Source organism: Mixophyes fleayi, chromosome 1, assembly GCF_038048845.1.
Source record: "Mixophyes fleayi isolate aMixFle1 chromosome 1, aMixFle1.hap1, whole genome shotgun sequence".
In the NCBI taxonomy this organism is placed as follows: domain Eukaryota; kingdom Metazoa; phylum Chordata; class Amphibia; order Anura; family Limnodynastidae; genus Mixophyes; species Mixophyes fleayi.
In genome coordinates, this window is record NC_134402.1 from 270,883,312 (window position 1) to 270,910,861 (window position 27,550).

General features: G+C 39.2%; 1 protein-coding gene across 1 annotated transcript; it reads left to right on the top strand.

Annotated features, from left to right (window-relative positions):
- The first annotated feature begins 990 nt into the window (after positions 1-990).
- Positions 991-25,736, top strand: LOC142153671 (prostaglandin reductase 1-like). The gene is made up of 10 exons (XM_075210889.1): positions 991-1,150; positions 5,544-5,659; positions 11,290-11,335; positions 11,768-11,824; positions 14,893-15,060; positions 15,635-15,752; positions 21,561-21,716; positions 21,979-22,084; positions 24,949-25,067; positions 25,538-25,736. Exons 2-10 carry the CDS (start codon positions 5,554-5,556, stop codon positions 25,646-25,648), a joined length of 987 nt encoding a protein of 328 aa, XP_075066990.1. The 5' UTR covers positions 991-1,150; positions 5,544-5,553; the 3' UTR covers positions 25,649-25,736.
- The last annotated feature ends 1,814 nt before the right edge of the window (positions 25,737-27,550 follow it).

Consider the following 27,550-nt stretch of genomic DNA (forward strand, 5'->3'; position numbering starts at 1 on the left):
TCAATATTGCTTTATATATAGGACCATCCATATCAGAGTTGAGATTATCATCTGTCTTTGGGGCCTGAGAAAAAATACGCCTTTGCTCAATATATCCAATATTATATATGGCACCAGCTGCATGGCAATATAAATGACCATATATGTATACAAAACAAAAAGACAGTAGTTGTTAGCGCTTATCCTTAACAGCTAGATGCAAGCCCTGTTCCTGGGAGGTGAGTGCATTTGATTTTAACTGCATTTTAATGGTGTTTAAAGCATATAGGTCAGTGTAGGACCTGCATACAATGAGGAAGCCTTGACGCTGGGATGCAGGCTTAAATGTTTTCATCAAAATACGAACTAATACCTCTTGTTTCCATTTTGCTAGATACAAATGTATGCAGTGGTAAGGATAAGTGCTGCCAACAACTGTCTTTTTTGTTTTTGAGGCCTATTTATAATCTTTAGCATATTTGGGGGTCTATTTATGACATTGGAATCAGACATAAAACCAGAGAAAACAACTGTTTTCTCCGGAAAATGGCCACTGCACACTGTACAATTTATGAAGGGGTTAACTCAGAGATTTCTCCTGCATTATCCTACTTTTCGTGGTTTACGCAGTCCCCATAGAGTTCTACGTATACTGTGATGTTGGTAATTTACTAATGCTATTTCAGAATGGCATTATTTTACCTTAAAAAAGAATTAATTTAAGATGATGTTCTTCATACTTTCAATAGTAGATTCTGCTTTAAAAACAAGTGTAGTGTAGTTAACTCTGCCAGAAACACAGATTGTTCAATAAACACCTGCTGTAGTTCAGGAATCAGGACACACATTACTCCTCATTAACAAATATTTGAAATCAGAAATCTACTGACTGTGTTGTGAGTTGAAAATAGAAAGCTCACATTAACATTCACTATTCAGCTATAGAGCTAGGAATTGCTACAGAACAGAGGAGGGGCCAGAAAGGGTTAGGGGAGTGTAATGAGGCTTCCCTCTTTCTGCAGAGCATAACTGGGCAAAGTCTGCAGTCAGAAGGTTAAGTTGCAGGGTGAGAAATACAGGAATTCATTCACCACATAACAATACCACAACTGTGCATCTCTTCTAGCCGGTAAATCCCCTGATCATCGATTACTAAAAGGATTTAAACAAGGTAATGCATGTGGTTTATACAATATACTGCCTTCTCTGCCAGAGCTATTATATTACTTCTTTTAGGCATTAATTACTTTGATACTTGGAAGCCAACGCTGACTTTTGATTCTTTAGGCATTATTTACTTTTCTAGTGAAATATATACATTGGGAGCTATATAAAATGTCCTGCCAGTTTAATGTATGAATGCTGTATGCATGTAGTTCTCCAATTTATTAAGCTGCAAAAATGAAACCTCTCAGACTTTACCGGATCCTTCACCAGTGAAAGTTCTGTATGTATGTGCTTAGAACTTCCCCCATTCACTGTCAGCGTTAGGCTGACGGTAAATATTAAAAATAGTCCTTGGAGTAGGGGGGGACTTTGCTGGGACTACCAAAGGAATCGCGGCATGTAAATTACAGCAGTGTTCCATTATGCATTGTTGCAATTTGCAGCGATGCATATTCCTTGTCACCGCAGTAGGGACGTACTAAAAGGAATGCTGATAGACTTCTATGATAGCAAATTGAAATTTTATGTATATTTTAGAAAATCTTATACTTCTTAAATATATCTTCCACACACTTATTGCTAAGGTACTTGGTCATGCTTTACATGTGGAATGACATGGAATGACGCTCGATTACTGTGGAATGACAGCTGTTTTATACGCCATGTCGATGCAGAAATATGAGTAAAAACGTGCATTTCTCCAAAAAAACCACCCCTATTTCTCCCATACCCCCAAACCCACACACTAATCCCTTTCCATATGCGCTCCCCCACACCTGTACCCCACCACACAAGTTTAATAATGTGGAATGACGGACGATTACTGTGGAATGACAGCTGTTTTATACGCCATGTCAATGCAGAAATATCAGTAAAAACTTGCATTTCTCCCAAAAAAACACCCCTATTTCTCCCATATCCCCTAATCCCACACACTAATCCCTTTGCATATGCGCTCCCCCACACCTGTACCCCACCATGCAAGTGGGCTGTGGAATGACAGCTGTCATTCCAAAGTAATCGTCTGTCATTCCACGTTATGAGGCTTGTGTGGTGGGGTACAGGTGTGGGGGAGCGCATATGCAAAGGGATTAGTGTGTGGGATTAGGGGATGTGGGAGAAATAGGGGTGTTTACCATGACAGAAGAGAAATTGTTTTGACATTTTTTGCATTAACATGGCGTATAAAACAGCTGTCATTCCACATGTAAAACATGACCATGTACCTTAGCAATAAGTGTGTGGAAGATATATTTTAGAAGTTTAAGATTTTTTTAAATATACATAAAATTTCAATTTGCTATCATACATGTCTATTGGCATTCCTTTTAGCAGACTGAAGCTGTCATTCCTTTTAGTACGTCCCCCGCAGTATCTTAGTAAATAGACCCCTGTATTTGTAATTTTTTATATTTTTATGTTGCCGACTTTATAGTCTATGGATAGAGCTGGAACGTTGACTGTAACTTCATTTTGCTGTGTGGTAGGGGTAGGACTGGTAGCACTTAGGCCAAATTCTGCAGGTGAAACATACAAAATTTTGGCCAAACTCCGCCCACAAATGACCATATTTAAACAAATCACAATCCCCTTTCACATTAAACCCTGCCCCTTTTCAGGCCGCAAATCGTGATGCCCCACCAAAATAAGGACAGTTAGTACATAGGCAAACCGAGGGTGGTTTCCTAGTGCCTGGAAACCCCCCACAAGTCTGGGGCACTGTATAATTGAGGTGGCTGGACCCTGCCCCGCTTCACATGGCTCTGCTTGAAAAGGGATAGCTGCGTGCACCTAACAGTAGTGCATGCAGCATTGCCCATGTATATTATGGGGATAGGAAGAGTTGGAGAGCAGCCAAGCACTGTCTAATATTATAGCCATGCCGCCATGCATGATGGTCACGCCCACTGGTGGCGTGGTGTGGAAACCCCCTCTACAAATCCTGCGTTTGCCCCTGAGGTAGGTATGATTTATGTCATTTTTATGCTGGGCATTTGGACACTGCAAAGTACCACTTCTCTTCATGTCATTCTTATGCTATACATTTAGGTTTGCTACTCACTGCAAATTTCTTACACAGGTGTCGTTGTCTGGTTTTAACATTGATTGCACCTTTGTCTCCAATAAATACATAAACCAAAAAAATATATAGGTGTGCGCATATAGGCTTATCTTTTTCTCTGCACTTTATTGGTTAATGTTTGTTGGAGTATTACGTGCAGAATATAATAAACAAATGCTGTAAAACTATCATAATAGGAATTGCAGTGAACCAAGGCCTTCACTAAGAACATATCATAGTTGAGAGAAAGCCTTCTGTACTGAATTTCACTGCCCCCCCTACAACTTCCATTATTTGGACCCTGAATCTCACATTTAACATGAATCTCTTTACAGACTCGTGCCTTTACTGGGGAAAAGCAATGTTATGAAAGAAATGGGTGTGTGCAAGTGTTTTTGCGTTTTGATGAGTGAGGCATATAAAGCCAAACGACCTTCAACTCAGATGCATGTTCATGAGTCTGGCACTTACCTACCAAGGGATAAGTTTTTAATCTCTCCAGCCAATAGTGTACCTGCGGAGGTGCTGGACCCTGTCCGTATGTTCCCCCTCAGAGGCTGCAGTTTCTGTTTTTGCTACACAAATTCCCTCCCTACCGTCCTATGTTTATATTTGCCATGCTAACCATTTTCCTTTTCCCTGTTCCAGAGGAGGCACAGTTAGGCGGGAGAGAGCTCTTGAAGTCAGCAACTAATTCACATGGTGCAATTGCTGATTGGCCGCATGTCACTGCCTCCTTCTAAGCACCCTGACTCTTGATTTCTTTGTCTGGGTGACCCCTTGAACTGCTTTGTGTGGGCACGTCATTGTGAGCGCAGAGGGGGAGTAGTCACTGACACCATATTTAGCACTGGCCAATCGTAAGGGACTAAGTCCTGGTATCATTGGTAGACCCAGCGGCCGTACACTATTTGGTTTTGCTAATAGGTTTTAGCTGACTTGCTATTGTGTCTCTATTTCGCTAAAGGTATTAGAGTTAAGAAATAACATTATGAGAGGTTTTGTGCACGGAGGACATGAATCAGCAGTCTGCAGTTTATATGTTTGCTTTTCTCTTTTCTCTATAGTGCATGCATGTTGAGGGAGATACAAAGTCCCACACACACCATATCTACTGTAGTTTGCTGGTTCCAACTCTGTTTATCTGTATAATTCCCTCTATTTATAATGACAAATGTAAAAGCTCTGGATGGGCATGGTGGGGGCCTGGGCTTTGTTCTTTGTTATTCTCCTGCACTGGTCTCCATGGCAATGAGGAAACCCGTCAGCTGTGGTTAGTCTCAGTCACAGCCCTCCATAAGATGTGCTGTACATACAGTATGGGAATACCTCACTGACTGCATGCTTTATATGGAGCCCCCATGTATTTTATGTATGACAGCCCTTCTTTAGAGCTAAATGACTGATATCTCTGATGTTGGAGAATGTTTGCTTAGCAAACTTTGCTAAGAATAGCCATGATCATTTTCCTAGTACATGGAGCAATTCCTTTACTGTTTGGATTTCTTTTTGTTAGAGCAAACAATATTGCAACTAGTATTAATAAATACAAATAAGAAAGTAAAGGAGTAAAGAATAATAATTTCTGTGCAGAATAATTGTCATATTTGTCATGGAATAATAGTGAAAAAGTGAGAATAATTCGTACTCGTGTCCCTGGGCACTAAGTCCATTAACTTCCTGAGTTGTGAGATCCTTTTTGCTGTATTTTCTAGAGTTGGATTTCGATAGGCAAAGTAAGATTCCCTTGATTGTGGTATGAGCAGCTTTTTGCTGAAGATGAGCGTTGGATATGTCCAGATACTGATGAGTCAGGGAGATTCATATAGAAAATGAGAGGACTGTAATAATGAGCCTGATTATACCCTCAAGTGCAAAATTGTATTGAAAATTCTGGGACAACCACATTATAACAAACATCGCTTTTGTGGCCTTGGAAAAATATACAGAATGTTTTCCACTTGGCCTCCAGTAATGAATAAATGGTCCCAACTTTTAATGAGCTGTACATTTATAGAAATTTAAACTATGCAACTTGAAATAGCGATGGCCTATTTTAGCAGAGAAATAGAAGAGCCCTAATTAATTATGGATGTGGTTCAAATTTAGTAATAGTCAGTAACTTGTGTTGACCATGTGCACTACAGTCGTAGTACGTGTTTCATCAACATGTCACATAAATAGTGTCTACGCAGTCCAGTGTGCAGTCACTGTTTTTTATGCATGGTGCAGTAAAATGTGCTACGTCACATTAATTCTATTTTTTTCCCCAAAATATTTGAAAAAGTAGTGTCACCTGTTTTGACAGCTTTAATAAACTCTCTCTCGTTCACAGGTGAATAAAGATGGTTGTATCTAAGTCATGGACTATGGTGAAGCACTTTGTTGGTGCACCAAAACCTGAGGATTTCAAGCTTATAGAGAAAGAGCTACCGCCCCTGAAAGATGGAGGTAAGAGAACACAGGCAACTGCAGTGGGGTTTCATATGCAGCTAGACCAAGAGCAATGTTAAAAATATGAAGAAATGTAGTGAAACTGCCATTCTAGCACTGTACAAGGAGGGTTTTACTTAGCAGGACATACATAATGTTGCTATATATTGTTAGGAACTCCCTGGCCAGCACAATAAAACTCGGAGTCTACTCCGAAAGCCTGGTGTTCCCTGGAGCCCCTAGTGGTGAGGACAGACTTGGCCGCAGGCTGACAGAGGGTCGAGAATCGTATACCGGCTAAGGAGAACCCAAGAGTGGAGTGATTGGCGGACAGCAGCGTGGGGTTCAGGCAGTGTAAACCAAGGTCAGAGGTCACAAGCACAGGTTCGGAATCCAGGGACAAGCGAAAGGTCAGGGGCACTGGCGGAGGAGCAGAATCCGTTTTTCAGGCAAATGGTCAGGGTCAGAAGCGTAGGTTCAAGGTCCAGGAACAAGCAAGGGTCATACACGGGAAGTCAGTCACAGGTTTTAACACCAAGCAGAGAGAGAACAAGCAGGCAGCAGAACTGTGAACAGGACGCTATAACCGGCAGTGAGGCTCTGATCTCACTGCCTTAAATAGCACTAGGAGCCAATCAGGACAGAGGAGGGTAGGGCTGAGAATCAGCCTCAGGAGGCAGCTAATTAATTACTAGCTAGAACTAGCATAGGAAATAACATAACCAGGAAGCATGTATAAAAATAAAAGTGAACCTGTTTAAATCATATAGGAGCTCCCCCTAGTGTTGGAGGATGTCCCTACACCCTCCTACATCTATGCCACAAGGATAATAACAGAGCACAGAATCTAAAGCACACGCCCGGCTGCTAGTTCACGCCAGGATGTGGCATACAGCCGCGGCTCGTGACATATATATTTTATTTAGAATTCATAGATTACCTACATACATAGAATACAATACAATTTTGGGTTGAAAGCAAAGTTGGAATTCCCTTTGCCAAAAGTGTGCACTTATTAAGGACCCAAAATGTATGACATCTGTTTTTTGTGTTTTATTTGTGGTGTGGGACATGTTTGACACTTAAGGGTCTTTAAAGGTATTCATCTTGTATGTCTTACGCAAAAAAACGGTTGGACTACAAGTATGCATGCCTCTAGCTAGCACAGAACAAGTTTATGCAAATAAGATAGGCTATAAAAACGCATTGTATGTATAGTACGCTTTAAAGCATCTTGGTTTATGTATTTAATGTAAAAAAAATGGTTGCAATATAAACTATAAAGGGGAAGTAAATCTTATGTTATTAATATATATGTTCGTAATCATCAACTACCAGAATGAGGGCCGAATCCACTGCCACTCTTTTGGCCAAATCCCAGAATGGCAAGCTGACAGTTTTGTAGGATGGATAGCACTAATGTTGACAACAAATACAGAGTTAATCTAGGTACACACTACAGGTTTTTCACCCAATTATCGTGCAAATCACACAATAAACGAAAATTTTACTCCAATTCACTACTACAGGAAAATAGTGGGCCACTTGTGAGATAATTCTAGCTATATTTTCTTGGTTATTCTCATCTCTTAAGGTTTTGACCTCCTCCAATATACAATCCTTAATAAACTTTTGTATATCTGTATTGGAAGGAAGACATACCCTTAACACCACGCGCCAATCTTTATTGGTTGGCTCGTGCGCATTTCCTAAGTCTTTAATGAATTTCTGACATCTGACCAACTCTTTTCTAGGGTCTGGGAAATCAGTCATAATAGAATGTAGTTCAGATCTGGTCCAAGGACAATGCATTGCTACATTCCTGATGGGAACTATACCATCCTTATCCGCTTTCCCATTAGTAACTGCTATTGTGTGGACAGGATATACACTAACAGGTTCGCTACATTCAGGATTAATCACAGAAGCTGCTGTCTCAGTACCTTGGATGTTCTCTCTCCTAGTGGTTACTCCAGTACTCTCACCTATCTGAGCCCCTGCCCCGGCTGGTGGGCCCGCTCCCTTTTCATACTTGCGTTGTTAATAGCATGGGCAATGGCTGAGATCACAGTGGGTTCATCCTCTTCCTCAGAAACACTTGTTTTAAATTGACTCAAAACAGGATATAGTTTGTTAATTTCATTTTTATCATTTTTAGTAACGGCTGTACTTACCCCTCCTACACATAGGGCGGCCGGGGGGGGGGGGGGCGCTTGCGCATAGTTCTCCACACTTCTCAACGGCTACTTCCACTGTGCGAGCGATTTTTGCCACGCCTACTTCCGCTGTGCACGCGCTGCTTTGCCACGTGTTCCCTTCCATTTGCCACAACTTTAAACAATCATTATGTTTAGTTCTCACTTTTGTTGATTTAATCAACCACACCTTTTCTTTAACATTATTCAGTACCTCTGAATTGAAACTACCTATCGTTGGGAAAGGCCTAACACAATCCTTGGTCATCTTGACCCACTTTTCGCAATACGCCGTTGCGTATGCACCATATTTCTTACAGATAAGAAATCTCGCTGAACCAATAGGCCCTTCCTTAGGCGGTACATCGACCATCTCTAGCGTATGCTTAGCACCCATGTTGAACAATATCAGGCCCCAGGAATACCGCAGTACCCTATCTATCCAGCCACTACTTTCAACACTCTGCCACTCGCAAATCTACCGCTAGAGATCTTTAACGGCCATGGACGTATTTGCTCAAGCCGCGTCCACTTGCTTCCTCTCGTACTAAATGAGCACCTCCTAACACAGAAATATCAACGTGAACCACAGGAATACTGCAGTACCCTGTCGTTCCACAAAATCTGTTGAGTTTATTATCACTGGTAGCACAAAGTTGAATTATTCAACCAGCCTTTCCAATATAATTCCTCCTAGCTGCTCTCCCAAGCCACAATCACGGCCTTACCGTGCGGTCCGGTCGCACCGCTTAAAGATACTATCAGTAAACATTGCAATTACTATTGGGAGCGCTTGCGAAAACTTCCTTTGTTTTCGCCCCCGGTATACCTGCCTCGTATACCGTTCACCAGTTGGGCAACCTGCCTCGTCAGACAGCAACTGAGACACCTTTAAATCAAACCTTAGTGTATCTACATCTCAAAATCACACAATATACACCTTTTCTGCGCAGAAAATCAACTTCCCAACAATAGTAATAACCTTTCAGAGGCTTTAACAAGTGATTATACTATGGATGTATAACAAACTATCAAAACGATTGTCTAAACACGTGGCAACAATACCGGAAGTTCACATACGCAATGCAGGAATTACACATACGCTAAGCAACGCAATACATTTAAAACGCAAAATGACAATAAAAAGAAACAGTTTTCTCTCTTGTCCCTAGATTCGAGTTAGCGCTCCTTAGATAATGCAAAAACGGACATTCGATTTCACAACACAGAATGATAATCAGGTTTTGAATACATTGCGTTCTTACCCGTATATGACGCGTCTTCACCCTTTGTTGAGGAACCGAAATCCATAGGCCTTGCATATCGTCTTGTAGCGTAACTTCCGCTGTGAGCCCCCAAATTGTTATGCACGTTTAGTCGCTATCCAATAACGATTGTCGAATCCCGATGTGTGGTTCCAAATCACAAAGTAATTTAATAGCCAAAAGTAGCAGAATAACAATGCAAAATAAAACAAGTACAGCCGTTTCTTATCGCGGGCGCTCTGGATCCAGTAAACAGTCATTCAGGTCTGAAGGCTGTGGTCAAAGAAGACTGGTCACTAGGTCCAGAGCCCCTGCTTATATGCAGTCAGTGAATACTGTAAAACAGTGCAGATGATGTGGCTTGCTTCTATTGGTCTAGGATTCAGGCAGGTACAGGGTACTGCAGGTCATAGGCCAGTTCAAACCATAATATCCAGAGGTGGGTGTCAAACCTCCAGGGGATGTGCTCTGACTTTCCCGCCAAGAATCCAGTTTCAACTAGTCTATTTGCATTTTACAGTCAGTATCACTTTAAACATTCATTCCCTTACATCGCTAACTAGAGTATGCAATGTACGATCTCTTCGGCGAATTAACCGGACAACTGCTGATGAATAGGGGATTAAAATGATACCAAACATGACATAGTTCCTGCAACCTGAACCTTTGATTTCACTAACATGTATATAACTTAGAATACTAAACATAAACACTGCTATATTTTGACATAACATGAATAACTAGGTGTTGCAACTACAATTAATGTGTACTAATTACAAATGTGTATGTTTGTGTAAATGTGTGTAAAAGAATAAAACTTGTTATTGCCACGTGTTGCGGCTGGATACGCCCTTCCACGCCGTAGCGTGCTCTACGCATAATTTCAGTCAAAGACAACCAAATCTGCTCGATATTAATTGAAAGGTCTTTATCCAATTTGCTGACTTCGACAGCATGAATCAGCATGCTGATCGGGACTTTCAGTCATTGGTAAAATCATTAAAGATATCACATTGAGAGAAATTTTCTGTAGTGTGTACCCAGCCTTACTGTTAACATATATTCCCAATAGACTGCAGTTTGTGAGCATGTATTTAGTGTTTGTTCATATTGCCGTAACATGCTAAATAAGTCCCAAATTAAAATCCAGATGCAGTCTATGCTTACTTTATAATAGTATTTGTATTCACTGTTCATAGAAAATCATTTGTTTAATGTAGAACTAAGCCATAAAAATGGAAGACACTAATGTTAAAACTCTTTTTAGGAGGCACTGAATCAAACATATAAAACTGATAAATAGGTGGTATATACGGACATAAATTAGTTGTTCGATGTAAGCGATTGCTGAAAGGGGGCCGCCATGATAATCTTAAAGTAGACTTTAATGAGCTTTACACACAGAGAGCAAAGGAAAATCTATAATGTAAATCATTTGTTCCTAGTGTCTTGGAAAAAGAAACTATAATATGTAAATAGCATACTTGCCTACTTTTAGAGGCAGCTGTCCGGGAGGGGGCCCGTCAAGGGGGCGTGGCCACTTGCGGTGCTTCATTAGGCTCCGCCCCTGACGATCATTTTAGCCATTTTAGTCAATCTCAGCAGGGGGCGGGGCCACAATGCTGCGTTAGCCCTGCCCCCGCCATCTTCAACAGCAACGACGCCTGGATCCGAGATTTTTGCCAGCTCTCGGGAGTCTGGGAGAACTCCCAAAAACTCGTGAGTCTCCCGGACATTCCGGGAGAGTAGGCAACTATGGTGAAATGATGTGCCATCCATTCCTGCTAAGAGCAGAGTATATTTATTGTTCCAAGACATGGTTAATGTTTTGACTAAAATATGGCAGAGGTTCTGAGCAACTTATTATTGCGTTTTCTGTGTAGACATAGCTGTTCTGACATCCGTGAAAATTACAGCTACTATATTGAAAGATTCTTGCTTAGTTCAGACATATTGGGGTATATTTACTAAACTTTTTTGAAAAAGTGGAGATGTTGCTTAAAGCAACCAATCAGATTCTAGCTGTCATTTATTTAGTGCATTCCACAAAATGACAGCTAGAATCTGATTGGTTGCTATAGGCAGCATCTCCACTTTTTCAAACCCGCAGTTTAGTAAATATACCCCAATATGTGTGCAGACCTTTGGAACTAAAGCTTTCTGATAAAGTGTTTTTATATTTTTTCAGAAGTTTTACTGGAATCAGAGTTTTTGAGTGTGGACCCATACATGAGGTAAATACTAATAATTATTTAAGAAAACAAAAAACCAAAAACACGTGTGCTGTTTCTGATTAAACATAATGCTTGGACTGGCCATTAAAGTAGCCAGGATCAGGGAGGGCCCAAACATCAGTGGGTGTAATGGTATAATTGACTAAAGGGACACCTTGACCATAAACTATATATATTATATATTTCATGAAATTTTAGATTTGGAGTCTAAAATGTGTGTACTACATAAAATGCACCCACTGCTGTAAATCATATGGATATTAGAAGTCACAGAGGGGGCTGTAGGCTAAGTAAAAAAAATATGAAAAAAAAAAAATATGTTACTGTTGTATATAGAAAGTAACCCATTATATTCAAATTTTTGTTTATTTTAAAGTCATGTCATTGTTGTAGTGTATCTATGGTTAAATCATTGCATTTTATGTCTCACAGGCCGTACAGTAGACAAAAGAAAGAAGGGGATGTTATGATCGGATCCCAAGTTGCCAGGTAACATATTGGGTCTGATTAATGTCCGAACGGAACTTGCACGTAAGTTGCATTTAAAAAAGAAGAACAGCGATCTTGAGAGCAGTTCTGGATGTATTGAAATACAAGCATATGTCAAGATACATTGTGATTTGAATCTGGGCGGAAGTACAATAAAAACTCACATCAGAACGCATTAAAAATGATCCCAAAATAAATTAACAACTCTTAACAGTATAATCATTTATATAAATATTTATTTTCAGATATCATGTTTTGAATATATTTTTATAATTAATTGCATAGGTAAATAAAGATGCTTTCAATGCATACTGTATATACAATGGGCCTAATTCATTAAGGAAAGTAAACCAAAAATGAGTAACTTTGCACCATGGCAAAACGATGTTGCATTAGAGGGGGAAGATAAATATAAAATGTGGTGGCAGATTTATAGTTGGGGTAGGACATGTCCTAGATCAACTTTAAATTTCAGTGTACAAAAAAAGCTATCAAGTATTTGTGTGCTACATGAAAAAAACAGCCACTATTTAACTTATGTGCAAAATAAAAAATTAATTTTCACCCCTTGCATTGTAACATGGTTTTGTCCAGAAGAAAACTTCAATTTATTGACTTACTTTCCTTAATGAATCAGGCCCAATGTGTTTTTTATAGTCTATCGCCATTGCATACAGCTGTTCTGTGATGGTTAATGACATGCATACGTGTACTTTTTAAAACAAAGACGATGCTGTGTCAGTCATCACTGCCCTATAGTGGGTGCAAATGATATGACTGAAAACAAGCGCACTTCCGACAAACATAGGAGGCAGTCGTAAGCATTTGAGTCATTTGCGTTAGACATGAATTGCATGCAGTTGTGTTCATTGGCATAATGTTAATTTCTGGGTATGCACAGAGCTATTTCACGCAAAAGACACTATGCAAATGGACGTACGTTCATTTGAAGGGTAATACAAGTCTGTGGTTTTCTAAAGTGTCTGGTCAAAAAAATTATATATAACCCGTACATGCAATCAGCTGAGCACGCAACTGCAGTGTTCATAATGACAACAAATTAAAGGGCCTCCCAAGATGTGCCTGACTCTGCCTCCCTTTTAGGTTTATCTAGTGTGGTAGCTTAGTGGTTGGCACTTCTGCATTTGGGTCATGGGTTCAAGTCCCGACCATGGCCTTCTCTGTGTGGAGTTTGTATGTTGTCCCTGTGTTTGCGTGGGTTTCCTCCAGGGGCTCTGGTTTCCCCCCATACTCAAAAAAACATACTAGTACAGGGGTCAGCAACCTTATTCTATCAGTGCGCAGCAATAATCTTTTGAAGCCCAGGTGTGCCAGATGCATGCATACATATACATATAAACACACACATACACATAGAAGAATGTTTTGATTGAATAATTCCACTCACTTACATTATCCATACCGCCACTTCTAATTTTCCACTTTGACCACTTGTATATATATTTATATAACATTTAATTATTTCTTATTTTATCATGCTAATATCATTATAATAATAATATTAATGGGACCAACAAGTAAACATGTTCATTTTATGCCACACAGGTTTGGCCAAGATCAATATAATGCCTCACAGTTGTGCCACCAGCTAATGTCATCCCTCACACTTGTGCCCCCAGTTAATGTCATCCCTCACAGTTGTGCCCCCAGCTAATGTCATCCCTCACAGTTGTGCCTCTAGCTAATGTCGTCCCTTATACCTTATCTGATCTTCCGTTCCATGAGTGCCGCTTCACTAAAGCAGCCAAAGATGACTTAAAGAGAGCTGCTGCGAATGCCCTACAGCACCATTTAGTCCATCTTCGGCTGTTTTAGTGAGGCAGCTGCACAGTTTGGGATGCCAGACAGAAGTGGTACGTGTGCCAGGGGTTGCTGACCCCTGTACTAGTAGGTTAATTGGCTGCTATTAAATTGACCTTAGTCTCTGTCTGTCTGTCTGTGTTAGGGAATTTAGACTGTAAGCTCCTATGGGGCAGGGACTGTTGTGAGTGAATTCTCTGTAAATGTCCTGGAAGTGATGATATGAGCCCCATAGAGCCATGATCTCAACATCATCAAGTCTGTCTGGGATTACATGAAGAGATTTGAGCAAGCCTACAACCACAGACGATCTGTGGTCAGTTCTCCAAGAAGTTTGGAACAACCAGCCTGCAGAGTTCCTTTAAAAACTGTGTGCAAGTGTACCTAGAAGAATTGATGCTGTTTTGAAAGCAAAGGGTGGTCACACCAAATATTGATTTGTTTTAGATTTCTCTTCTGTTCATTCACTTTGCATTTTGTTAATCAATAAAAATAAACTATTAACACTTCGATTTTTGAAAACATTCTTACTTTGCAGCATGTTTTCCACAAATGCTATATGGTGGTATGCTGTATTGCCACTACTCCTACTGCTGTCATTGTAAAACTATCAAATTCCATTCATCTTCCATATCGTCGCTGAAATGTCCACTTCGCCCACTGTATATGTGTGTGTGTCTATATCATCTTCTTCATCATCATCATTTTATTTATAGAGAGCTGCTAATTTCACAGCGCTATACAGAGAACTCAGTCACATTAGTCCCTGCCCCATTGGAGCTTACAGTCTAAATTCCCTAACATACACATACAGAGACTAGGGTCAACTTGATAGCAATCAATTAACCTACTAGTATGTTTTTGGAGTGTGGGAGGAAACCCACACAAACACGGGGAGAACATACAAACTCCACACAGATAATGCCATGGTCAAGAATTGACCTAATCCACCACAAATGTGGTTTTCCCATACATGGCAGAGGTAGCTGAATTACTTCTGCAATTGCTCATGTTAAACATAAGTCACCAAATAAAAGCATTCATGAGAATTCCTAGAAAATTGCAATGCTGGCAGTCACTGATATAAACATGATTCTGGTACCTTAATGTTAAAATTAACAACATCCGTGTTCACATTTTAAATGTCAAAGTTAATGTGTGATTACTTTCATGTGCATTTTTTATTTTGTGTAACTTCCTCAGTATGCATGAGACATTTTTCTTAGACATTCTTTTGTCTTCCGTAGGGTAATAGAAAGCAAAAATTCTTCCTTCCCAGTGGGAGGGTATTATGCTGCATATTCTGGCTGGACAACGCACTTCATATCAGATGGTCAAGGATTAAATGCATTACCTGCAAGCTGGCCCAAATCTCTGCCCAAATCACTGGCACTTGGAACTGTAGGCATGCCTGGGTACGTCACACAAGCTAGAAGAAACAGGATAAATTGTATTGCATTACCTTGTTGATATGTTTTACTGCAGTCTTTTCATATTAATTAAGGTGCTACAGCCAGCCATTTTGCTTGCCTGAAAATCACTTTTGGTGCAACAGACTCAAAACACTTGCAGAGTTATGGATCTCAAATAAAGATTCATACCCACCACGAGTGTGCCTCCAAAATGATTTGCATGCTCAAAAATGATCCAATCAAAATTGTCATTTTCACTCATGCCAAAAATTAAGACAAGCAGATAACTGGTGTCAGCCAGTGAGAGTGGTCACCCGCTGACTGTGCTAATAGGTCAGAATGGGGTCCTTGAGCCAAAGGGATAATGTCATTCAGTGTTGAGATTGAGTGATGGGATTGTCTGTGTGGGGTCAGCATGAGAAAAAATAATGGACACCCTGTTAAATTAACATCATTATGAATATTTTATCTTCTCTCATTTCAACAAATACATTTGGTGGAAAATAGTAATTTTAGAAGTAATTGTGATTTCATTGATTGCATGTGTTTTTACATAACTTTGTATTATAATTATCAGTTTAACTGCATACTTCGGACTTTTGGAACTCTGCCAACCTAAGGAAGGAGAAGTGGTTCTTGTCAACTGTGCGGCTGGTGCTGTCGGGTCAGTGGTTGGACAAATCGCAAAGATCAAAGTAAGTAAACTTATTTAAGTGACAAATATGAAATAAGTGAATATTACAGAGTTTGAAGTAAACAATATTTGGAAAATCTAAATAAATATATGGTTGTTAATAAAGGGTGAAGAACTCCAGATGTATTATTTTTCAGATACACTTTTCTTAAAGCATAAAGTATCAGACAGTCTAAGCTAGGAATGATTTACTGCGATATCCCAAACAAAGTATCTTAAATGACTGCTAAAGGGTCATTACACATCAAATCAACACAGGGTTTCAAACTGACCGTTTCAGATTGTAATGAGATTTGGTATAATAAATTCTGCAACGGGTGTAAAGAAACCCCCCAAATCTTAGGCTGATATGTTTTGAAGTTATATACCTTTAATGCACTTTTTTAAGGAAAATCTTGCTTTTAACATTTTTAAATTGTATTTGTAGCTCACCAGATTGAGCTAGAGAGTTGGACAAGGTCTCATTTTAAAGCTCTTTTTGTGGGCTTTCATATGATATATAACACAGCAGTATGTTTCAATAAAAATTAAGAATGTAAAATTTTCAATATAAAAATTTAGATTTTCTCAAAAAGCCATATTTTACATTTTTTGAAAAACATATCTAAAATTGTTCATACTGTTAATAAATCCCCAAAGTTTTATTTTAGATCATGATGGGATCATCTGCTACAAGAGCTTTCTCTTTGGACTGTTTGTTAAAATAATAAAAATGAGAACTATTTAGTCCTGTTAATTTCTTTTAATTTATCTCCTTAAACAGTCCCTTTTTCGTTAAAAAAATGTGCAGTTTTAAAGGCATATAACTTCAAAACCAGTGTACATATCAGCCTAAGATTTGGGTGTTGTCTTTACACCCATGACAGCATTTATTACACCAAATTTAATTGAAATTAGAGAATGTAAGGTAGAAATTGATGGTAGTGTTCCCAGTACGTCATCTGGGAAAGGCGATGTCAAACTACACAGTCTTTTGAAATCAGGCAAGAAAACACACACACCCAAAAAAAAATTACTGTGTTGAAGCGAAATAGAAGTGTAACTGAGGAAAAGTTAAGTGCCGATAAAAAAATAAATTGGCAACATGCCATTCTACACACACAGTGGCAAAGAGAGAATGAGGCCTTCACCTTTGTCTATTAGTGGCAGATACAAAAATGTTACCGAGCCTACAATTGGTGCACAACTACTGTTATGCGTGAAAGCCGAGCTGCAAGATAACAGTAAGGCATTAGAGGATAATGTTTATTGGCAATCTGCGATGGATGATACCATAGGTGTGCAGCAGGAGGTCTCATAGATAAAGAATCACCTCAGGAGTTACCTTATATTCAGACAGAACGAGTCTTGAGATGTATATCTTCTTTATATAGTACTAAGTACCAGGATCAGTATAACAACAGCTTTCAGTAACAGCTTCTTAACATAACATATCAGTAACATGAGCTGCTCAGCTCACCTCCTTTCCCCGAGAGTCTCTTCTAGAACACAGAGAGTTGAGACAGGAAAAATACAAACAAGTACATGCATATACAGCAGACAAACAATACACCTCTGTATGAATACAGCGCCATCTGCTGACCCTCCATGGTAACTACATGCATATAAACAAACCCATAGTCTGTTGTACTTATTTCAACACCCCTTCTCAACAGACTGGGTTTCTTCAGTTAGACCCATCTTTGACGTAAGTCTCCAATGTCTCTCTCTGACAAGAGGCTTAGTCAGGATATCAGCTGTCATATCTTCTGTTGGGCAATAGTTCAACTCTAAAAGGCCTTGTTCCTGTAGATCCCTCAGGAAGTAATGCTTGACATCAATGTGCTTGGTTCTTGGGTTCACTCTTTCTGTTTGTGCTAATGCAAGGCATCCTTGATTATCCTCATATATCTTGATAGGTTCTTCTTGAGGCATTCCTAGGTCTGATAGTAGTTGCATTTACCATACCACTTCTTGACTGGCGTGAGCTGCCGCGATATATTCAGCCTCTGTAGAAGATAGTGCCACGGAAGACTGCTTCTTGCTTGTCCAGCTGATTAATCCTTCTCCGATAGAGAATAGATATCCACTTGTGGATTTTCTGTCACTTGTGTCTCCAGCCCAATCTGCGTCAACATATCCTGTTAACTTGTGACTTGTGCTTGCTGAGAGCTTAAGCTTCTTGTTAATCGTTCCCTTTAAGTAACGAATTACCCTCTTCACTGTATTCCAATCCATCTTGGTTGGTTTAGAAACTTTTCTGCTTAAAATCCCGACTGCTGTGGAGATATCTGGTCTAGTGACGGTTGCAATATATAACAATTTTTCTATGGCCTTTCTGTATAGATGGTTATCCTGTAACAGGTTGCTCTGATCATTTGGTTCCTTTACATAACTTGTCTCCATAGGAGTGCTTGCTGTCTTTGCTTCCTGTATACCAAATTCCTCAATGGTTTCCTGAATCTTCTATTTCTGACTTAGTGTGAATGTTCCATCATCTTCTCTTGAGATTTGCATTCCCAAGTAATGTGTTATGTGGCCGAGGTCTTTTGTTTCAAACTGACGGTTTAATTCTTGTAGCAATTCAATTTCAACCCCTTCTTGTTCGAAACAAACTAGCAAATCGTCCACGTAGATCAATACATAGAACCATCTTTCCTCTGCCAACTTTGTATAGAGACATGGGTCTGCTTTACTTCTGACAAATCCCTTCTCTGTCAGAACTCCATTTATCTTTGTATTCCATGCTCTTGCTGCTTGTTTAAGACCATATATACTCTTGTTAAGCTTACATACATGATCTGGGTTTTGAGAATTCACAAAGCCTGGTGGTTGTTCCATGTATATATCTTCCTTTAGTTCACCATGTAGGAAAGCCGTCTTTACATCGAAATGTTTCACTTGCATACCTTTTATGGCTGCTGTTAGGAGTAAGGTTCTAATGGTAGTGTGCTTCACAACTGGAGCAAACGTTTCATCGTAATCTTCTCCAAATTTCTGTGAATATCCTTTAGCGACCAGTCTTGCCTTGTATCTTTCTATTTTTCCTTCAGAATCATACTTGACCTTAAAAGTCCATTTACATCCTATGGCCTTTTTGTCTACTGGTAGTCTGGTCAATGTCCATGTCTGGTTGTCTTCCATTGATTCCATTTCTTCCTTTGCGGCTCTTAACCATTTCTGTGCTTCTCTTTCTGAAAAATTGGCAATTTCTTCCCATGATGTAGGTTCTTGTATGTTAATAGCTTTTGCTTTGTAAGATAAACGTGCAGGTGGTTTTCCCTTATTTTCTCTTGAAGAGCGTCTCACCCCCTCGGATGTACTCTCCCGAGTGTCGCTGGTATCTGTCTTTTGTTGTACTTCAACTTCTTGAGTGATCTCTACTTCATCTGTTTCTTTGGATTCTGTACTTTCTTCTTCAGTAGAGTCTACTGGAATTATGACATCATTTCGTGTTTCTTCTATGAATGTCACACTGTTGCTTATAATTACTTTTCCAGTTTTTGGATTTAAGATTCTGTAGCCTTTTGAATGTTCACTGTAGCCAACTAGAACGCCCTCTACTGCTCGGTTCTGCAACTTGCTTCGTTTTTCAGCGGGAATGTAGGCGAAGGCTCTGCATCCAAAAACTCTAATGTGCTTTAAGCTGGGTTTCTTACCACGCCACAGCTCGTATGGTGTCTTCCTTACTGCCTTGGAAAGTAGTCTATTTTGAAGATAGTTGGCTGTCGCTGCTGCTTCACCCCAATATTTGTCAGGTAGTCCTGAATCTGTAAGCATGCACCTTATCATTTCTGTTAGTGATCTGTTTTTCCTCTCAGATACACCATTTTGCTCTGGTGTATATGGTACTGTCTTCTGATGCTCAATACCGAGTCCTCTTTAGTACTGTTCTATTTTCTGGCCTGTGAACTCGCCTCCATTGTCACTGCGAAGAGGTAGCATATTCCTCTTGAACCTGTTTCCGGTCATGGTCACATAGTCTTGCAGCTTTTCTAAGACTTCATCTTTACTTTGTATTAGATAAGTGACTGTGAACCTGGAATAGTCGTCAATGAATGTCAGCATATACCTTTTGTCTCCTACGGTTCGCGTTTTCATAGGTCCACATACATCACTATGTACCAGGTCTAGTGGTCTGGAAGCTCTGTTTTCACTTTTATTAGGAATTGTCATCCTTGTTGCTTTTGCTTTTATGCAGCATTGGCATTTCATCATTTCCGAACAGTCTGACACAGTGAGATCCCTGGCTAGGTCTCTCCTCTGCATTTCCTTTATGCAATCTGGGTGTCTATGTCCTAATCTTCTATGCCACTTGTGAATACAGTCAGCGTGTTTCTGTGCGCTCAGCTTTGCCTGCTGTTCTGCGCTATCCAGACAGTATAAATGTTCTCTTATTCTGGCTGTAGCTAGCGTTTCTCTTCCATTTTGGATAAAACACTTATTATTCTGAAACTTTACAGTAAGTTCTTTTTCTACTAGATTCTTTACTGACAGCGGTGCTCCTTCAAGCTTGGGAACATATAGCACATCTGTTACGGGTATCTCTGCATAGCTGCCATTACCCTTGGAGCATAGGAATTGACCATTCCTTTTCCCTTCTGCAATGATATTTGTTCCATCCGCCAGGTAGATTGTTTCTTTATGGTTCAAATCAAGTTCAGTAAAGAAGTCCTTGTTGTTTGTCATATGACTAGTCGCTCCTGAGTCTACATACCACTTTTCCGGCAATTGGGTTACTGTCGCTTTAAATGTTCCATTCCAATTGTGTGCTCCTGTATCTGTAAGTGTGGCTTTGGCTCTTTGTTTGTGTAATCTTTCTGGTGGTTTGTGCTGCTCTGTCTTCCATATGGTGCAATCTTTTTTCAGGTGACCCACTTTCTTGCATCTGAAACATGCTCTTGTTTCCCTGGTGTGTGGCTTAGTGTCCACCATTTTAAGTGCTTTCTCTATGTCACTCTCAGTATTGCACTCTGCAAGCTCCTTTCTGCGTTGATACTCCTCTATAAGCCTGTTCTTCACAAAGTCTAGTGTGATTTCTGCTTCAGGTCTCATTTCTAGTGCATTTATTAGTGCACTGTATGTATCTGGCTATAGAGAGAGAAACCATACAGCCTTTGTCCATTTCTTTAGATATTTAACTAGAAGTGTAGGGTGTAATATACACCCAAAGACGATGGCTGCATTGCCAACAGGCTAAGATGGAGAGGAAGACAATCAGGTTTGTGTGCAGAATTAAGGACGGCCTACCAGGGATTAAACGGTTTTCTACCTAATTTATTAGCTTTAGAATTACCTTACTTATCCAAGAAACAGGTGGAGCACTAAATTTGGTTAGTTTATGCCCCAAAACATTGATTTTTCAACAAAATAGTAAAACTAAACCAAAACACGCAATGACGGTTTTGGCAAAACCAAAACACGACGGTAATCCAGATCCAAAAACAAAACCAAAACACGGGGGTCAGTGAGCATCTCTACTACCAATGGTGCCATGAAAAGAGGCAAAATCAGATTTACACATCACACAATTGTATTCTTCTATATCAGGAACTACAAAACTAATTTACGAGTGATAGGTCAGATTAATTAATTAGGCAGACTCCAGAAAATCATGCTTAAAAAGAAAGGATAAAAAAAAGTACAGAAAACTTTATTTTCCAAAATGTCATCCTTGTTTAATGGTATTTGAATTAGCAATCCTCTTTTATTACAAATGCATTCTTTATTTTTGCTGAATCAATACATTATGTTTTTTCTCCTACTCTTCGTAGTTAACTGTAAGAAAAAAAAAGATACTTTTTTAGTTTTAATTACTGGTTTCTTTCAGGGGTGCAAAGTAGTTGGATCTGCTGGTTCCGACGAAAAAGTCAAGTATCTTAAAGAAATTGGTTTTGATGTAGCATTTAACTACAAGACTGTGGACTCTTTAGAGGAAGAACTGAAGAAAGCATCCCCAGAAGGCTATGACAGTTATTTTGAGAATGTAAGTTTGAGTTGCGTGAAGCTCTGTAGTCAAATTATAATTACATTCTAAACTTATTACATATTGGCTTTAGTCAGTCTAAACTAGGCCAAACACAATTTGATTGCTCTGCCTCATACACATAAATTATGAAATGTTTTCAAGAACTGAAAATAATTTTAATCTGCACCTGCACTTTGTCATAGACCGTGATTTACAATGACCGATCACAGTAGGGATTGTGGATGATTGGTCTGGTTGATCAGTATTCTCTGCTCTGTAGGTTGGAGGGAAATTTGCTGATGCTGCCATACCACAAATGAACACATTTGGAAGAATTGCTGTGTGTGGTGCTATCTCCCAGTACAATGACGACGTGCCTCCATTAGGTAACTTTATACATGTAATCTGTTAAATAATATAATTTATTTTCAGATTGTTTAATTCTCATACCGAGACTAATTTATAAATGTGTTTTTTGGCTTATGTGGATGGCATACTGTTCACTTGGCTAAGCTAGAGGGAATGTCTTCCATAGAGTGTAATGGCACAGTTATCCCAATAGTCAGAATTATTAAATACTTGTTTGACTTTACCTAATGCATAGTGCAGATGGCTTCAGGATCATTGATGCTTATGGCAGCATACTGTTGTGATATTAAATAAAGGTATGGGAGTGATTGCAGCGCCACTGGGTTTTCAACATGTACAGAATAGATCCAAAAACTGACTTTGCGGTATCCGTAGTATTCATAAACTGTGAGCAGTTTTCAAACTCTCGATCTATTGAAAATAAACTTACAATAGCAGTGAAACTGGCGTTCCCATAGCGGTTACTTGTAGGATCAATCGTCTCTTCTCTCAGGAGTGTCTTTAATAGATCCTCATGTGTTCCGGATATACAGTCTGTTCTATCTTCTCCTCTCATACATATAACAGAGGGAAAGAAAGGAATATACTGGTGTAGTATGTAAAAACATCTATTTATTCTAAAAACACAAAAACCGGGATACAAATGCCCGTACCAAATGATGTATAGGTAGCAATCACAGAGAAATCAGGTAAAGTACGAGATGACCCGACGATATGCCCCAAGAAAGACTCATTAGAGTTGAAACGCGTTGGTTCAGTGTGGACGGTATTATTGAATGCTCAGGATCTCCATTTGGTGATTATAACATCTTGGGGCATATCGTCGGGTCATCTTGTACTTTACCTGATTTCTCTGTGATTGCTACCTATACATCATTTGGTACGGGCATTTGTATCCCGGTTTTTGTGTTTTTAGAATAAAAAGTTTATTTTCAATAGATCGAGAGTTTGAAAACTGCTCACAGTTTATGAATACTACGGATACCGCAAAGTCAGTTTTTGTATATATTCTGTACATGTTGAAAACCCAGTGGCGCTGCAATCACTCCCATACCTTTATTTAATATTATTGTCTATTACAACACTTGTGCAGTTGTTTGGGAGTGATTAACTACTGCAACTGTTATCTAGCGCTAAAGGTGGTTCTACACTTGTTTGGTTTTAGCATACTGTTGTGAACCACTCTTGGATGCAGCTCCAGCAGAGTGCCTGATCCTGCTGGGGGACTGGCTAATGAGAGATTCTGGGTTGACAGAGGCTTGGATAACAGACAGGTTCAGAAAATATGTCCTGTAGGTCATTGGAGTCAAATTAAAATAACCTAAGCATAGTCATAGGTATTACAAAGTTCAAAAAATGTAACCACATCCGAAACTTTGCACCAGACATCCTTCCTCATCATATCATCATCATCAGTTATTTATATAGCGCCACTAATTCCGCAGCGCTGTACAGAGAACTCATTCACATCAGTCCCTGCCCCATTGGAGCTTACAATCTAAATCCCCTAACTTACACACACAGACAGATAGACACTGACTAAGGGCAATTTAATAGCAGCCAATTAACCTACCAGTATGTTTTTGGAGTGTGGGAGGAAACCGGAGCACCTGGAGGAAACCCACGCAAACACAGGGAGAACATACAAACTCCACACAGATAAGGCCAAGATCGGGAATCGAACTCATGACCCCAGTGCTGTGAGGCAGAAGTGCTAACCACTAGGCCACTGTGCTGCCCATACACTTACTCTTTTCTGTCTCATAAATAACATCTATATATAACTTCCAGCACAATCCTAACACACTCCTTCACTTTTATATCTTCTTTCCTAAATACACACAGATTTTTTTTTTACGTCCCACAAAACATGTAAAAATTTCAATAGTGATACAAGTCCAAAATCCTGGAGATCGTCCAATGGTAATGTTTTTAAAAGGGTGATCTCGTTGCTGGTTTTATTCTGTGTCCGACACCACGATTTAAACATTACCGTCCGGAGGATCTCCAGGATTTGGCTTGTATCACTATTGAAATCGTATGGTCTCTCAACAATTGAGCTCTGCATGAGAAAAGACTGGGAAGAGGACATACACCTTATGTAAGCATTCCCTTACTACTTACCTCTGTTTGCTTCTAGCATTGACTAAAGAGAGATTTAGTTTGAGAGACAACTTCTTTTTAATCTTGGAACATTTTCATTCCCGGAGCTAATACAGCTACTATCTCCTTCTGACTTTGTCAAGCCCTGGAGAAAAGATCCAATTATAGCTATACATGTGGTCACATCATTATATGATTATTGCATTATATCTTTGCAGCAAGACCTATTCTTAATAATTGTTCTTAATACATTGCATATATGTACAATAAATAGGGTTCATTAATACTCTCAGATATGAGTGTCCTATTTTATCTTTTGGATATTTTATATTTAATTGATTTTTCTATCCCCTATTATGCGCTGTCCAATTTTCTCAGTTTCTTACATAATTCACGCCAGTCAGTTCCTTGCACAAACCACCCAAACACCTCAATGCCTCTTATGCAAACTTGGAAATTCCAGAATAAATCCATAATACACTCTTTCTCCACAAACCGTTTTAGGCTATATTTGCAGGTCCTTGAGCTACCTCCTGTTAAACTGAAGTGAATTCCAACAGGACAAAGATAATTGTTTGATGCTGTAGTGGTTAAATATATTAAAATTCATTTTATGTACAATTTCTGCTGTACTGTATAATTAGTATATTACATTTTGGGGTAATAGTTATTGAGTAAATATAGCATTCAGCAGTATGTACTTCTGTGTTGTATAGTCTATCAGTGATTGTTACTTTTAGCTACTCGATATTTCATTTCTTTAATATTTCCCTTAAAGGACCCTACATACAAACATATATGATTTTTAAACAACTCCGCATGGAAGGGTTCCTTGTGCATCGCTGGACAAACAGATATGAGGAGGGCCAGAAACAACTCCTGCAGTGGGTTTCAGAGGTAATGGCAATCTACGTGTGGATGTTGTAATCCAGTTATAACTATATTAAATGCACAATATAAGTTATTAAATAGTTATCTGCTGTAACATTTAACTAGGACCAGACATGCCTGTGTATAGGTGTCTTCAAAACAGCAAAGAAATTGCCTAGCTAACAATTTGTTGAAAACTTAGGACCTGTTGTACTTCATTTCCAACTTTTCTGCAACGCTATTGTGGCAGGAAAAAGTTATGCTTTTAAATTGCTGGAATGACGCTGAATCTTCCCCTTTATCATTTGCATCCTGAGGTCATTAGCATTAGGTAGAGTAGCATGTAAGGGAAGAGATCATAAACATTTCTGGTCATTATGATACTGTATATAGGTAGTTTATATACTATTGGATCACAGAATGATAATTCACTATATGTGCACTTTACAATGGTATTATAACAAATGTAACATATTACTGTTGTTTTTTTTTTCAAGGGCAAGCTGAAATATCATGAACATGTCACCAATGGTTTTGAGAATATGCCGGCTGGATTCATTGGGATGCTCCAGGGAGAGAACATTGGGAAAGCAATTATAAAAGTTTAGATATTTTAAAATGTTTTGCTCTTCATTTCCAAAATGTCCTTGTTTGTATGTTGAACTAAACAATGAAAATAAAGGTGTTCATAAAATATTTTTGTGTGTGTTTTAAATATAGTATATGCTGTAAGCATTTTATTACTTTTCATTATGATTTGGCAACTTAGTAGCGCTATTCTAATAAGCAACAAGACAGTCAATACCTTGGCTGGACAATCAGCTTGGCAACTGTTATTTATAGTAATAAATGCAAATACTTCTGCTCGTGCGTTATAATTAGGGATGTGCACCGGCGACTTTTGAGGTCTCGTGTTTTGTGTTTTGGATCCGGATTTTCGTTATTTTTGAGGTTCGGATTTGTCTCGCAAAACACTTGACGAAAGGTCTCGGTTCGGATTTAAGGTATTGGATTCGGATTTTTTTTGAAAAAAACATAAAAAGTTTAAAAATCAAGTTTTTGGGCTTATTTTCACTCCTAGGCTATTATTAACCTCAATAACATTCAATAACAAGCATTTCCACTAATTTACAGTGTATTCTGAACACCTCACAATATAGTTATTAGTCCAAAACGTTGCAACAAGGTATCTTTCTGGACTGCGTAGAGGAGTGGGTCACCACAATATATTAAAAACCCTGAACTTTTATGATTCGCACCAATAATTGTACCTGGACTGCGTAGAGGAGTGGGTCACCACAATATATTAAAAACCCTGAACTTTTATGATTCGCACCAATAATTGTACCTGGACTGCGTAGAGGAGTGGGTCACCACAATATATTAAAAACCCTGAACTTTTATGATTCGCACCAATAATTGTACCTGGACTGCGTAGAGGAGTGGGTCACCACAATATCTTAAAAACCCTGAACTTTTATGATTCGCACCAATAATTGTACCTGGACTGCGTAGAGGAGTGGGTCACCACAATATATTAAAAACCCTGAACTTTTATGATTCGCACCAATAATTGTACCTGGACTGCGTAGAGGAGTGGGTCACCACAATATCTTAAAAACCCTGAACTTTTATGATTTGCACCAATAATTGTACCTGGACTGCGTAGAGGAGTGGGTCACCACAATATATTAAAAACCCTGAACTTTTATGATTCGCACCAATAATTGTACCTGGACTGCGTAGAGGAGTGGGTCACCACAATATCTTAAAAACCCTGAACTTTTATGATTCGCACCAATAATTGTACCTGGACTGCGTAGAGGAGTGGGTCACCACAATATATTAAAAACCCTGAACTTTTATGATTCGCACCAATAATTGTACCTGGACTGCGTAGAGGAGTGGGTCACCACAATATCTTAAAAACCCTGAACTTTTATGATTCGCACCAATAATTGTACCTGGACTGCGTAGAGGAGTGGGTCACCACAATATATTAAAAACCCTGAACTTTTATGATTCGCACCAATAATTGTACCTGGACTGCGTAGAGGAGTGGGTCACCACAATATCTTAAAAACCCTGAACTTTTATGATTTACACCAATAATTGTACCTGGACTGCGTAGAGGAGTGGGTCACCACAATATATTAAAAACCCTGAACTTTTATGATTCGCACCAATAATTGTACCTGGACTGCGTAGAGGAGTGGGTCACCACAATATATTAAAAACCCTGAACTTTTATGATTCGCACCAATAATTGTACCTGGACTGCGTAGAGGAGTGGGTCACCACAATATCTTAAAAACCCTGAACTTTTATGATTCGCACCAATAATTGTACCTGGACTGCGTAGAGGAGTGGGTCACCACAATATATTAAAAACCCTGAACTTTTATGATTCGCACCAATAATTGTACCTGGACTGCGTAGAGGAGTGGGTCACCACAATATCTTAAAAACCCTGAACTTTTATGATTTGCACCAATAATTGTACCTGGACT

What these genes read in the sequence shown, in the direction of transcription:
- LOC142153671 (XM_075210889.1), top strand. Translation starts at nt 5,554, where the DNA reads ATGGTTGTATCTAAGTCATGGACTATGGTGAAGCACTTTGTTGGTGCA. An exon ending in ATCGGATCCCAAGTTGCCAG is followed by an intron (nt 11,825 to 14,892) that starts GTAACATATTGG and finishes TGTCTTCCGTAG; the next exon opens with GGTAATAGAAAGCAAAAATT. An exon ending in ATGACAGTTATTTTGAGAAT is followed by an intron (nt 21,717 to 21,978) that starts GTAAGTTTGAGT and finishes TCTGCTCTGTAG; the next exon opens with GTTGGAGGGAAATTTGCTGA.